We start from the raw sequence: 14,601 nt of genomic DNA, 5'->3' as shown, positions 1-14,601 counted from the left end.
TGTGGGCACTAACTGATAAAAGCTACCAACTTCTAGCTTTCCTGGTACCTACCCAGCATTAATTCTGTGAATTCCTACTGATAAATCACTTTCTTCAGAAATAAATACATTATTTGGACTTGCTGTAGTTTCTTGTGAACTATAATGAATTTGGTTTTTTCCATCTTGTACTCCACGGTGACATCACCCTTAGCAAATTTGTGCTTAACCATTTCTGTAATCTGTTTTTCTACTTTACTTTTTTGGCCTTTTTATGAAAGAGTTTCTATGTGGATTTTAAGTAGTCTCCCCACCTCCCCTCCCCACCCCCAAGCATTTTGAAAAATTAGAATAAAAATGGAATGTTTGTTTTCTTTACCCAAATGAAACTGCTGTTCAGGACTAAAAGTTTGGTTTTGAATTGTTTGCTTACTTGCCAATGACAAGAATTCATTATTATAAGTGATCACATAATAATTAGTTCCTAGTGATGCCATCTTCAAATGTGGAATGTTTTGATGTCTCATAAGCTATTATGGCGCAATAATTTTCTGATACTACTTGTAAAATGCTGCTCAAGGAGAGTAGATTTTATGAGAAATGTGTCCTGAAATAATGTCATGTGTTTTGTTTGGTTTTTTTTCTTTCAAAATACAGACATATCAAGTTGACCTCAAGCCAAATGGGTCAGAAATCATGGTGACAAATGAAAACAAAAGGGAATATATTGAGTACGTATACATTTATGCTATTTATCCTGAGGGTAAGAAAGCACAGTTGCACTTCTCTTAGAATTCACCCTACTGTAATTACTGTAGTTTGTACTACAATAGATCATCAGAGATCCTTTTAAAAGAACATCGTACTGTTAACATAGTTTGTTTATGCCCTAACCCTTAGAAAGTTTGAATTTTAACCTGTACTGTTTTGTGAATTACACTCATCAGGGGAGCCTGTGATGTAATAGGAAACTATTTTCTTGATGGGTTGGCATGAGGAACATTGACGAAGGGATGGGATTGTTCTGAATGACATACATCTGCATCTAAATTACTTCATGAGAAGAAACAGCACCTCTTGGATGCAATACTTGTCGCGTTAAAGTAGGCCTGCGAATTTTGCCCCTATGAATTTTGCCCCGTTTTGTGCTTGCTCCTGGCTGTTGCCGGAGTGCCTCGGGTAACCAGCTCTGCTTTGTAGATCTCCAAAACAGTGTTGAATTTCCCCCCTAGGGTTTACAGTTTTTCCTGATGAACTGCTAGGTCGCAGAATACAAATCAAGAGTGAGTGCAGATCTGAGAGCTCAACTGGATCTAGAAAAAAGAACAAAAATAGGATGTCTGTATAATTTATCAAGTTCGTGTGTGCTTGCCATTGCGGTCTTCATTCAAGGAAGAACTCAGGAGCTCTGTAAATGTTTAAGCGTTCCTCTAAAAGGAGGACTTTGCACTTGTTTGTTAATCTCATTTGCAATGTTGTGTTACAGTGATTTGGCTGTAATGGTGGAAAAATAAGAAATCTCTGCTTCTATGATTATTTTTTTTTCATTACTTTGTGTGTAATAGACTTGCACTGTCAGCTCTTTAATTTTTCAGGTATGTCTTTTCAGTTTTCAGATGCAAAATATTAGATATCATAAACATTTTTTATCTCCACCATCTCAATACAGTGCGGAAACGAAAAGTTCTTTGAAAACATGTGGGCCAAAATTCAGAACAGAGTTAGGTTTACATCTAGATAATTCTTTCATGGCTAGTCACAGTATTTTTATACTGTTAGAGTCAATACTTGTGTGCTCTCATTTGAAAATGATTAATGCAACTTAAAATTTTTCAAATATTTCTCCCCAGAATTCCATTATGATATAACTATTTTAGTTGTTATACTTAAAAAAACCCAAAACAACAAAAAAAAGAAAAAACACCAAACAAACAAAAAAAAAACCCACAACAACAAAAACCCCACTAAACTGCAGGTGTAGTCACAAATGTGATTTTATTTTTGCCTCTGTGTCTTAACATAACATCCAAATGATGCGTTCTCATGCATACGTGGTGCTTATGGGACGTCCTGTAGATAATGACGAAATCATTGTCTAACAGAAAATCAGTTTTGTTTGCAGTATTTTATTATGTAATATTTATTGCAGAAACGAAGGAAAATAGATAAACTGACTAAATAGCAGCTAATTAAAAATCGATGTTATTTCTTTAAGCAGTACGAGAAAATCACAGTCGGAGTTTTCTAGTGACTGTCAAATGAACAGTATCCAGCGCTGTAATGCCTCCTTAGAAAATTCAGTTTACGTAACATTGGGCCATATAAGAACAAAAATAGAGTAAATCAAATCAACTGCTTGGTTCTCCTGAAATCCCCACATAGGAAATGCGCTTCTTCGGAGTGTGGCTCAGAGCACCTAAGATAAAATGTGCCAGAAAATGCTCTCCAGCGTGGCCATCGTCCCGGTAGCCTCCTCCTCTGCTAGTGACAGAGACCAGATCCATGATGTCATGATGAAACCAGTGTTGCTATCAAAATCTGGCCAAATCTAAACGAGCTGTTCAGGTTTAATTTTAAGCTTCCTCTGTTTCTCTGCCTACCGAAATGTAAAATGACAAATTCAACTATACTTGCTGGCATTTTATATTAGTGCCTCTTCAAAGGGGAGAAAACATTATAATTGCTCCAGTCATGCAAATGAGGAATGAAACGTGCTTCAGTAGGAAAGGAATGGGATTTCTAAAGCATTATTCTAGAACCTGTGAGGTGTTTATGCTGTAGGTGGTTAGCACTGAAATACAAGCCTTTTCCTTTGATACTGCAGTTTTTATTCATTTATTTATAGGCAGGCTGTTACATGGCATTACATCTATCCTCAAATTTGATAGACTTCTTTGGGAACTGTTAATTACTTGGTGCTTTGGAAGAATAAAATGCCTAGTCATTTAGGTACCTAATACTAACAGTAAATACATCATCCGGAGTCTAGATTACAGCCTCATTTAGAGAGAAATGAAGCGTAGTAAAGAATTTGTAGGCTGTTTGGATCCACAGGCAAGCCTTTTGGCCGTGTTCATCCTTGAGTTAGTCTCCATAGGACTGAAGTGGTGAATGTCATGTTGCCTGATAGTGTCACATGAAAAAATTCTTGCTGATGTAGAAAAGTCGTAGTTATAAACCATGGAAGAGTTTGTGTTGCATGCTGAGGTGAAAATAGTCATACTATCACTTGGTCATAGTCACTGATTTTTTTTTCAACATTTTGATCAGTCCCACAAGATAAATTTGAACAGTTAATAAAAAGTTGCTCAGTTCTCTTAACATCAGTGTGTGGTTGGGAGAGGGCTGAAGCTCTAAACTGTTAGGCTTGCTAGAATCTCCAGACACCTACTTTGCAGTTTTCTAATGAGTGCGCTTCTGTGTTTTTGCTTATCTCCTATAGCCTGGTCATCCAGTGGAGGTTTGTAAACAGAGTTCAAAAACAAATGAATGCTTTTTTGGAGGTAAGGTTCTTTAACTGCCTTTTTTTCTCTAAATTTTTTTTTTTTTAATGCAGACTTATACATCAGTGTCTGCGTTAAGGGGTGGGGAACTTTGCATAACTGCCCAAGTTCTGGAATGCGTGTGTTTTATGACTTCACAGTTGTACCTTGTATAAGAATATATACTCTTTGCCTTACGAGAATAAGGTCATTCTCTTTCGAGCTTAAATTATTTGAGCTTGAAATAATTTAGTTATTAATTTTTTAAAATTAGAGACTCATACTTCAGCAACTGCGTATTTAATTTTCTAAACCCTTCCTAATCCTCTGTCGTTTACTTAGGTTCCCTGAAGCCAAAGATCCTGTTAGATAAAAACTTAATTTTACATGGTATGAGAATTTTAACTTTGCTTTGCTTTCTTTTAGGGATTCACAGAACTTCTTCCTATTGATCTGATTAAAATTTTTGATGAAAATGAACTAGAGGTGAGTTTGTTTCATTGACATCCAGAGACAACAGATCAGTGATGCTCATCTCAAAAAGATGCGTTATGTTCTAGGCTCATCGTTCATCACTTACTCATTGTAAGTGAATCTGCAGACAGAGATGCTTTGCTTATAATGGGAAATGAGATTTTTCTCCCTAATTAATAAATCTATGGATCACATAAAAGCAAAAAATTGGAATTACTCAGTGAGGTGATTGAGTATGTGCATAGAAAAGCACGTAATTAGCTTACTGAATTAATGCCATTATGCCTGTACCGGTCATACTTTGAGCAAAATACCATAAACGATGCTGTCACACAAAGCATACATATGTCATAGTTTACAGTGTTTCTCTGGTAAAATAAAATATTGTTTGAGAATTCTCCTGGAGAGGAGCTCAACTCTCCTTTATGTTTGCGTGTAGTTTTGCACTGCTTAGGTGTTTGGAAGGTCAGACAACCGAGGGAAAGCGTGACCTTGTTTTTCTGATAAAGCGTACAGAATAACACAATACCATCTTCAATTAACACTGTAACAATTTACTTCCTTATGTAGTTACTGATGTGTGGCCTTGGCGATGTTGACGTCAATGACTGGAGACAACATACGATCTACAAAAATGGTTACTGCCCAAATCATCCTGTTATCCAGTGGTTCTGGAAGGTAATGTTTTTTACCGCATGTAGCTTCTCTGACTAGTCCTAAAAGTGAAACTTCCGGTACTGTTTTGTGGAGTCTGTTGTGAAATCTTTTTTCTTCATGAAACCTGCTGAAGAATATGTCTCTGTGTGTTGGAAATGACAGCTGTGGGACTCCCGTACCAGCAACAGACCCAAGATAGAAGTCCGGGTCTTTGGTTTTATCTAAAGTGTCTTGCAGTATTTGTGAAGTAAAACTTTTATGAAAAGTGTATGTCCCCAGAAAAACTAAAAAAATACTCTTTCCTGCAATAGCCAGAGATTTTTCAAAGGGGTGTCTGTTTTTCTTAAAAATAACAGAATCTTACAACTTTGTGTATGCACTTCAAGCTTTAGTTATGGGTTTCTAATACCATTTTCATGACCATGGGAGGTATCGGTGAAGACTGTGTACTTGTGTCAGTCCAGACAGTGGTATGGTCCCAAAAGGCGCGATTCTGAGGTCCTGCTGTAGTGCAACACTGACCTGATTTTCTGTGAAGCTTTGCCGTCTCCCTGTCTGATCTTCAGGGCTTTTCTGTCATCTCTGGTTCTCCTCTCCCCCTCTCGGGGAAAATTTTCGCCTGCAGGGTGCCCCTTGGGCCTCGTACCTCCAGGCAGGTGCAGGTTACTGATCCCACCGAAAGGCAAGCCCCTTTGTGCAGGTGAACAGCACTGGTAGCTCCCAGCTGCTGCCAGAGCAACCTCTGGTTGCTGTTGTGGCCCAGTGACAGCTGGAAAAGAATGCTTCTCCTTTAATCAGAGAAAACCTGGTATGCAACCTGTATCGCATCCTTCAGAGTTACATGTGTCTTACAGTCTCATGTGGATAATAATTTAGTCAGGTTTTGTTTTGTTTTTTAACAAAGACACCTACAGCTGTGAACGTGAAAAGACAGTGACTGTGTGTGTTTGTCCGTAGGCCGTCTTACTGATGGATGCTGAAAAGCGGATCCGATTACTGCAGTTTGTTACTGGGACGTCACGCGTGCCTATGAACGGATTTGCTGAACTTTATGGTGAGCTTCCTTGAAAACTGCCCACAGGTTACGCTTACCGCTAGCATGGCTGTACAGAGCACTTCTGAACACGAACAGGAAAACCTGGGCACCACTGAAGTTTAGTCATAGCCAACCTTTGACCCCCACGTAAGAATTCTCCTCCTGGATGCCAGGAGCACTGGAGAATTGGGGGGGCATACTGTGAAGGCCTAAAGTTTTGTACACCAGTGGTACGTAGACACACTCCTAGCTCCCACAGAAAAAATTTTGGCTGTCAACAGGAATAATGTTCATGTCACATGAAGGAGAGGAGAACGCATGTTTAACCAAGCACTGGAATTTTTCAATGTTAATGTCTGAGCTTACTTCCTTTGCATTACACATACTCTGTGCAAAGGTAGTTAGATAAACTTAACAAGCTAACTGGACTTGAAATAAATAACCACATTCCTATTTCCTTTAATGTAGTTTTAATTAAGAAAGTTTGTACCAGGTATTTTGTACCAGTTGAAAAATCTAGCCTACAATTTATGCAAGCATTTAATTTTTAAAATAACGTTTAGGTAGTCTCTATAGTGTCCAGCAATTTATATTTCATACGGTTTTCATTTTTAACCAGGTTCAAATGGTCCTCAGCTGTTTACAATAGAGCAATGGGGAAGTCCTGATAAACTGCCCAGAGCTCACACATGGTAAGTCAAAAAAGCCTAAAATTATATAGCTTTTCTGTATTGTTATACTGCCAGGAAACGGGGAGACTGATGACTGTGCTTCTCTCCAGCATACTTTAGCTCTGGATCATACAGCTTTTTATGAAATGGGATACTCTGAGACCTACATGTGTGTGTGTGTGTGTAGGTGTGCATTTAAAAGGCAAAGAACAGTTAGTGTTTACCTGCTGACACACAGCTGCAGAACATAATGTGCAAAATCGCCCCAGGCAGCTGGGCTCAACTTCAGTACTGTGCCCTCGCTTCCTACGGTTTCTAAACAACGCTTGTTTTGCCTTCTCATGGGCGTGCAAAAGGCTGCGTTAGCAAAGCCAGTAGGTGTAGGTGTTCTGCAATGAATGAAGCCAAAATAAACTCTTCCCAGCATAGCCTTTCTGATAAAGAAAGACTTTTTAATGTCATTTTTTTTCCTTGGTGCTGTGATTCTACTCGGGTATCATCATGCTGCAGGCAGCTTTTACTTGCATCATCATTTTCCCGTATTTTATTTTTCCCTCGTCCTAGCAAGTGGCTATAATGAACTACAGAAGTCTGATGTAACAAAACATAGCTGCAGAAAGCCATGCTACATCATGTGAGGTCATAGGCCAGCTGACTTAATTTAATCCTAACTTACAGAATCTTTGTCTTGCTCTGTTGCATATCAAGAATATGGCTTTAAGGTAACATCAGTTGTGCTGTAGAGGAAAAATAATTTTTAGAACATTAGTACAGAATGGTGATCTTCCCATAAAAATAATCATTCTATAGAAAAAGAAGTTTTGTGATTTTTTTTTTAATAAAACAACAAAAACAAAACCCAAAGCACATTTCAAAGTCAACCCATCCACTTTTACATTTCAGTTATCTGTTAGATTTTACAGGACCTTTTCAAGACCTTCTTTTGGATGTTTCTTCTTTTCCCCCAGAGGGTAGAGAGTCTGTCCTATAAATTCAGAGCATCTTTGCTGAGCCTTGGGAAACCAGCCTTTTGACAAAGATGAAATGTTTTCAATCAACTAAATATGGTGGGGGGGTTCTGCTGGTTCTTCTCCTTTCCCGAGTGGTTTTTAACAAATGCCCACTTTCAGCTCTGAAAAGAAGAGAGGCAGGCAGCTGTTCTGAAAACTCGCTTTGGTACAGGCAGGCTTGGTTCCAGAAGGCTCCTGCAGGGAACACAAGCATGAGTTTGGTTTGCAAAGGACACTCTGGAGATTGTCCCCAGCTGGACCACAAGATCTAGCCTCTGCTCAGCCCCCCCCATGACTTAGCCTTTCCCATATCTTTAAGATCATGAGTATTTTTCAGTGGATTATTAAATGATTCTTTTCCTTGTAAATTTCAGCTTTAATCGCCTAGACTTACCTCTTTATGAATCTTTTGAAGATTTGCGAGAGAAGCTCCTTATGGCAGTTGAAAATGCTCAAGGATTTGAAGGAGTGGATTAAAACGTCAACGTTTTTTCCCCCTTCAAGCAAGTTCTGCTTGCACTTTTGACTCTGAGTGACTATGGCAGAACAGTTGCACAGCGGTGGTTCATGGAGCAAACCCTTCGACAGTGCAGCTGCCCAGATCCAGGAGTTTGAACTGTAACCTGTGGGTGGCTTTTCCGACGTCTCCACAGCAGCTTACCAACTGCGTAACGTGAACTCTGAGCACATTTCAGCAGGACTTACTCTATTTATGTTGAGCCTCTGTAGGCAAAGCCCTTAATAAATATTTTACATAATTTCTAATGACAATGAATGGAATTAATCATTTTACAGGTATAGTATTACAACTCATGTTTACTTTTTAATTGATTTAGACATTTTCAGATTATTTCATTACAATTAAATATCATATACTTGGAAAAATGAGCATTTTTCTTAATTTCGTACCAGACTTGATGCCAGTGTCGTTTTTTCAAAGCACATTTTGAGCCTTGTGTTCCCAAACCATTCAGAAAGTAGGAGGCTTCCTCTATGGGGGCTGTCTATCAAGAGCAACACCTTTCATTGAGCACATAAATATTTTTCTGTATCCAGAAGTATGGACTGGATGTTGCATTTTTGTATAAATATTAGAATAGTTACAAGTCAAGGGAGAATCATAACATAGCATGCCAAATCTCATGTTCAGTAAAGAAACTGCCTCGTTATTGGTAATATTTACATGTACTATAAAGCATTTTGGGGTAGGGTTAGCATTAATCATTTTGGGGAAGTATGCTTAACCCTGTCATTATCTTTGTATAGTGAGCCTTTTCTTATCCTTTCCTGTTTGCAATGGAGGCATTTTGAATGAAATTTGGCACTATGGAAAACAGGTCTGTTTTGTCTCCTGTTGGAATGCAATTGCTAATGATACCTAAATAACAATGGGGGTTTTGTTTGTTTCTAACTGCACCAACTCCGAAGGCACTTTATGTAACACACGGAAGTCATATCTGTTTTTTTATCATAAACATTAATGTGATTATATTCCTTCTCACTGCACATGTCTTTCTGGTGCAATATCTATCAATTGTGAATTTGGCTGCTGATGATGTATAAAAGAAAAAAAACAAGCAAACAGGTGTAGAGCTGAGCCTGCAGACATGTTCCTCAGCAGTTGTTTTTGTGATTTATTTTTTACTTAATCACAAAGATTTATTTAATATACACTGCTATCTAATCAATTTTGTTACCTATGACATGTTGCATGCTTAAACTATAATGTCTGAGTTGCATCTCTTTTGTGACAGATTAAAAGTGAAAGATTTGTATTTGATCTACTGAAGTTAAATGGTTACACTACTACTAGATAGGTCTAAGGGTATGGCCTCAGCAATTTAAGCAAGTTTTGCCCACATACTTACTTATAGATAGGCTTTTCCTCAAGAACCCATTTAATGCTTACAAAGCAAGGTGACAGCGCAGGCCAAAACAAAATTTCACCTCACCACCAACAGCTTTTTTAGCCCTCCCCAACACCCTCCAAGAAGGAACAGCCCTACTGCAGAAACTTTAACACAGTAATGCTTCAGCTGAGAAGGCTAGTGGAAAGAAGCCTGAATGCTAGTAACAACACTCAGCAAATGGTTGCCTGCTAGCAGAAGTTTGAATCACTAATAGATGCCTGAGGAAGGTTATTCTACCATTTGAACACAGGTTAAGGTTCATTTTCTACTACATTCCCTGACATTCCTTTCTGACCTTGTACCTTTGATGAGCGAGCTTGAACATGAGAAAGTGGACTGCATCACAGCAGACAGAGAAATACAGTATGATTGTTGAGCTGGGGGAAGGAGTGTGGGGAAGGTGAAGAGAATGAGGTAAATCCAGGTATTTCCACCAACCTTCGGTATGTTAAGCTCTGCTGGTTATAACATGGACTGCCTTGACAGAAGTGTCATACTCCAACATTTGTTTTCTGTCTTAACCTGGAGGCTCTGTTTATGACCAGTGCCACATATCAGAACCTCAGACGTTTTTGGTTATGAAACCAAAATGTAATCTCACCTATAGCTGTGCTACTGCTAAGTCACAGCCTTCATCTGAGGTAGAACCAGAAGTCAGGTTGTGTTTAAGAATCTGCCCTTCCTCTTGCCGTGATCTTGCTTTGGTCCCTTCCCTCCCCTCACCCTCAACTTCTAAACCAGGTTTACTAGTAGTTATCATATCAAAGCACTTTCAGCTATCTAGAATTATATAGTGACATCTGAACAGAAGGGAAATTTGTGGTGTTTGGATTCTTTTTCTTTTCTAAGACAATTTAGAATGAATGACTTAACATCTTTTCAGATCCACTCCTACTCCGATCCACTTACCTCACACTCCAAGAGCATTCACTAGGTATTAAAATAGTGAGGTGAATTCCACGGTATGAATTGTAATTAATGTGCATTTGGACTGTTCTGGTTTACTATAGAGAAGAGCGTTTCATTTTCAGGGAACAGTTTAATATTAAAGAAAGCCCTTGACTCCCACAAGGTATGCCAGAGTGCAGCACATGACGACACCTGACCTAACTCAGGCAGCATGGACAGTGAGGCCCACCATGCCATGCCCCAATAGACTTGTACAGCTCATGCTGAAATTAATTGCAAGAAAGCCAAAATAGCAACAATGCAAATAGCTAAATAAATGCTATTATTTGTGCTTCTTGTGCCCTAGATGCTGCAACCACAGCTCTCACCTGCCTTGCAAACCCATCACTGTAGAGCCAATGCAGTACCACGCACAGCTATCTGTGTTAGCTTTTGTTTTGGAACCCCTTTGCTCAACACTCCATGAAGGTGTTATTCTTAACAGCCCAGGTGAACGTAACAGTAAGCCAGCTCCTTACTTTTGTTACCCAAGTTAACTACGCTACTAGGACACAGCACTGTGTTTTGCCTTTACAGATGCACTACAGCTTCCTTCGCTACAGAAGTGGAACAGTCCTTTTCTTGGGGTGCATAAGCAAGCCAGAGTCTCTGCTCACAAATGAGCACAGCTACTTGTAGGGTAAGCTGAGGGGAATTGCTTAGCCCAGGCCCTTTGCTGTATAAAGCTTTTATTAATGGACATCAGAAGCCTTCCTGTTAGCTGGAACTATCAGGCTGTGATGCCAAGCCTGTCAGTAACAGTAGTTAGAGGGACCTAAGCCCCTGCTAAAACGTACTATACTCATGCGACACAGATTTTGCTACTGGTGGCTAAACCCTTGGGCAGTCACACCCATCTCATCAGCCAAAAAGTTAAGATCATCTATGCTATGACTAAAGCCCAGGAAGTTACCTTCAGTTTTACAATAAACTAGATACAAGGCTAAGTAAATGGCATTAGCTGTGCAAAGTAGCAGCTGCAGAGGAAATAATGGATTTTCTTCTGCAGAGCTCTTTCTTTAACATAAAGCTGTAGTGCTGTTACTGAGATCCTAAGCTGGATTCCAGACTTCCCATCTAGGAGTCCTCCTGAAGCTACATTTGAAGGAATCTTCTAGGAAAAAAGGGAGCTGAATGTCAGTTACTTAAAACATCTAAAACACAAAGCAACTAACGCTCCAGCAGGACTTGTACCACAGCATTGTTCCTTTCTTAACGCAGTACGCTCCTGTATACTGACGGTTTAGCCCATTCACCACAAAATAGCCCAACAGTATTTTAAAAGGTTCTATTCAGCTACTTTTTTTTTTGTTAATAAATGGTAATCATAAAGGTGGTACCTAAACCATTACTTGTTTGCTCTTAAGAAGCCTTAAGGCAAGTAATTAATTAAAATGTTAGTCACTCTACAGACTACAGGCTCTGCAGCTGTCACCTCCTGTTCACATTACAGCTTACAGATCTGTGCCTTGTAAGGTTGTAGTTAATGTACACCATACCGATCACGTTAACTTCCACTTGCACGCCTAGCTGCTGGGAACTGCTGCATCCTTCAGTCCAAAAGTAACAAAACAATAAAAGGCCTCAAAAACCTCTGTTACCACAAGATTTTTTTTATCTTATTTCTGCCTCTCTCACACTGACCTCTCCCTCTGTGAATCCCGAGCGAAAGGCACACGAGTGCCATGCTGGCATGACACGTGTGCTGATAAATCAGCAGAGGATGCTGCTGCAAGTGCTAACCACACAGCTAGCGCCTGTCCTGCGCCCCAAGGAATGCCCTGCAGTTGTCATGTGCTCAGCCCCATCAGACTGCTAATCATGACTGCAGCCTTTGGCGGTAATCTGTTCCTGATGCTTTGTGTGAAACATTTTACAGGACACTAAAGGACCAGGAACTGTGAAAGCTAAGGAGCCAGGGAGGGGACGCTGGATAGTTAGACTGCACTTTCAAAGAGTTAAGAATAAGCGATCATACCCATATGATTGCAAGGGCTAATTATCAGTATGTATAGTAGCAAAAAGGTAGATTACCAGATTGGACATCTTAAAATGTGCATTCATTTTCTTATTTTTAATAAAAACTTTTGTATGTAGAGTTACAACAACAAAGAAAAAACCCTACAGTCTTCACCCATCTGTTATGATGTTGCACTAAGTAACACACATTTGAAATGCATGGGAAACTTACAAAACTGGAATCTAACCATAATAATGTTACATACCCAGCAGGTCTGTCACAGGGCACCTAGAACCCTGCTGGAGACCATCGCCATCAGCACAAACCATATTTAGTCCTAAGTCTATTGATTAGCACGTCTAACAACCTGTTTGTCCACATTTATCTTCCACTAACATGTTGGGGTTTTTTCCTTTTTATATTATTTTCCCATAGACATTGTTTTTTTAAATTTTTTTAATACGTAGCTGTAAAAGTATACACAGTATGTGTCCACATACACCTGTACACGTGTTGCATTTTTATACTGTACTCCGTTCTATTGGATTTAAAGAAGCTGGTGAGCCGTCCGCCTCCACTGCAGATTTGTCACAACCATGCAATAGTGAATAGGTTATGATTCTCAAAACCCACGTGGAAAACTCCAGAAAATGATGTTGCCACATTCTGTGTTTGTGAACATAAGTTTTAAATCTAATCTAAAACTGAGATCATTAGTCTTTCCAAACACGCAGAAGTGTCAAACATTCCAGATAAATTCACTCTGCTTAATAATAGGTTTTTTGTAAAAATCACCTCATACTAGAAGGCTATTTCAGAATTATGCTAAACTACCTAAAAATTGATTTTTAAAGTACTACTTATAAATAATGCTCATTTTCACAATTAATACAGCTTTAAACTGTGGCTGGATTTGATACACTGTGGGGAAAGGATTTGTTTATGGACAAAAGTCATTTTTTCCCCGTTTATTTTCTGAGGAGCAGTGAAAGAAATTGTAGTTTGTTTTCCTGACAGCAAAAGCTCAATGTGACAAAATGAAGTTGTTGTAATGAAATGATGCAACTTAATTAAATATTTAATAAAGAATTATGGAAGCTACAGCATTTTATACTTCAAATATATTTTTTTGTCTAACTGAAGCTTTGTTTTGTCAAAAAGAAAATTGCCTTAGGGTCACAATTTGCAGGAAGGCTTTCACAACCTGGGATGGGGTAGGGGGAGCCTATGTGCAGTCACAGCTGGACCCGATTTATTTTTAAGTGATTACACACATCATCCACATATTTCAGCTTCTGCAAAAGTGGGTCCCAGATTTTTCCCCCCATGATCCTCACTGTGTTCATGAAACAGTAATGTATAGAATGTTTTCAGCTGGGTAGGAATGTATCCCTGAGAAAAGTTTACAGTGGACACTGGTGCACAACCGCCTTCAGAAGGCACCATTCGAGGTAACTTTTCTCTATAAGGATCTGAACAATTAATACAAGGTTAGTGATTATGCACTGTTCTCTAAAGAAGTGTCACTAGCTAAAATACAAAAATTGCACCTCTCCCAACTTCCTCTTGGTATCTCCTCAGTTCCATCACCATTTCTCATACAAGAACTGTAATACTCCATCAGACTTCCACGGGAAGTTCTGTTCTTGAATTACCCAATTCTGCAGTGACCGTACAAAGCAGCACACTTAGAAACTTTTCCTGTTTAAGCCCTACACCTGAAGTAAGTGTGAATGTTCTATCATTTTTCTTGCATATTTTCTATGTTTACAGCAGAATTTTCTGCAATCCACATTAATCTATGCACTACAAACAAAATACCCTACTTGCAACAACCTCGACAAAGTTCAGTTTAACAATGCAAGTCTATACTTTGGTAAACTTGTTTTGATTTTCAGTGTTACAACTCCAATGTTGTAGTACTAAGAAGAACTTACTAACAACAATGGAACTAACTGTTGCCTTTTCGGTTCTTCAGTGTGAATGCCTAACTTAAAAAAAACACAGAACAAAAACCAACAATAACAAAACCAAACCCACACAAAAAACCCCAAACCTAACCAAAAAAAACAACCCACCCACCACAAGTCATATTTCTGACTTAACAGCTCACTTTAGGAATACACCACATTCCTCCTCAGCCAGTATCAGCGCTTAAGAGAGTTGCAGATGGACTAGATTATTTGTTAGTCTTAAACATAGAATCGGTATGCAACAAATTGACTCCTGGCTTTTTTTTGTGCTTCACATGCAGCACAGCCTACATGCAACATTGATCTGACTTGCACTAATACACATCAAGAGTCATGTGGCATACTCTCGCAGCTACCTTCAGCTACAACTTGCTGAAGAAAAAGAAAAAAGGAAGAAAAAAGTGCACCACCACACACACACCTCCCCACCATCCGCTTAAGCGAGCGTCCAGGAGTCCAGGAACTGGAAGAGGAGCAAGAGCAGCCAAGGCGACTAGGCAA

The 14,601-nt window shown here is 39.1% G+C and overlaps 1 protein-coding gene across 8 annotated transcripts in view; it reads left to right on the top strand.

Annotated features, from left to right (window-relative positions):
• Nucleotides 1-13,249, top strand: part of NEDD4L (NEDD4 like E3 ubiquitin protein ligase) — a 149,031-nt gene extending 135,782 nt beyond the window's left edge. For all 8 annotated transcript variants that reach the window (XM_009810281.2, XM_009810283.2, XM_009810282.2 and 5 more), the window contains 7 exons: nucleotides 637-710; nucleotides 3,422-3,482; nucleotides 3,888-3,947; nucleotides 4,506-4,613; nucleotides 5,550-5,646; nucleotides 6,248-6,320; nucleotides 7,684-13,249. In XM_009810281.2, the coding sequence (XP_009808583.1) occupies nucleotides 637-710; nucleotides 3,422-3,482; nucleotides 3,888-3,947; nucleotides 4,506-4,613; nucleotides 5,550-5,646; nucleotides 6,248-6,320; nucleotides 7,684-7,786 (576 nt within the window). In that variant the 3' untranslated portion in view covers nucleotides 7,787-13,249. The remainder of the gene's footprint in view (nucleotides 1-636; nucleotides 711-3,421; nucleotides 3,483-3,887; nucleotides 3,948-4,505; nucleotides 4,614-5,549; nucleotides 5,647-6,247; nucleotides 6,321-7,683) is intronic.
• The last annotated feature ends 1,352 nt before the right edge of the window (nucleotides 13,250-14,601 follow it).

The sequence above is a fragment of the Gavia stellata genome, chromosome Z (genome assembly GCF_030936135.1).
Source record: "Gavia stellata isolate bGavSte3 chromosome Z, bGavSte3.hap2, whole genome shotgun sequence".
In the NCBI taxonomy this organism is placed as follows: Eukaryota; Metazoa; Chordata; class Aves; order Gaviiformes; family Gaviidae; genus Gavia; species Gavia stellata.
Note: the sequence above shows the minus strand (reverse complement) of the source record. Positions and strands in the feature narration are given on the sequence as shown.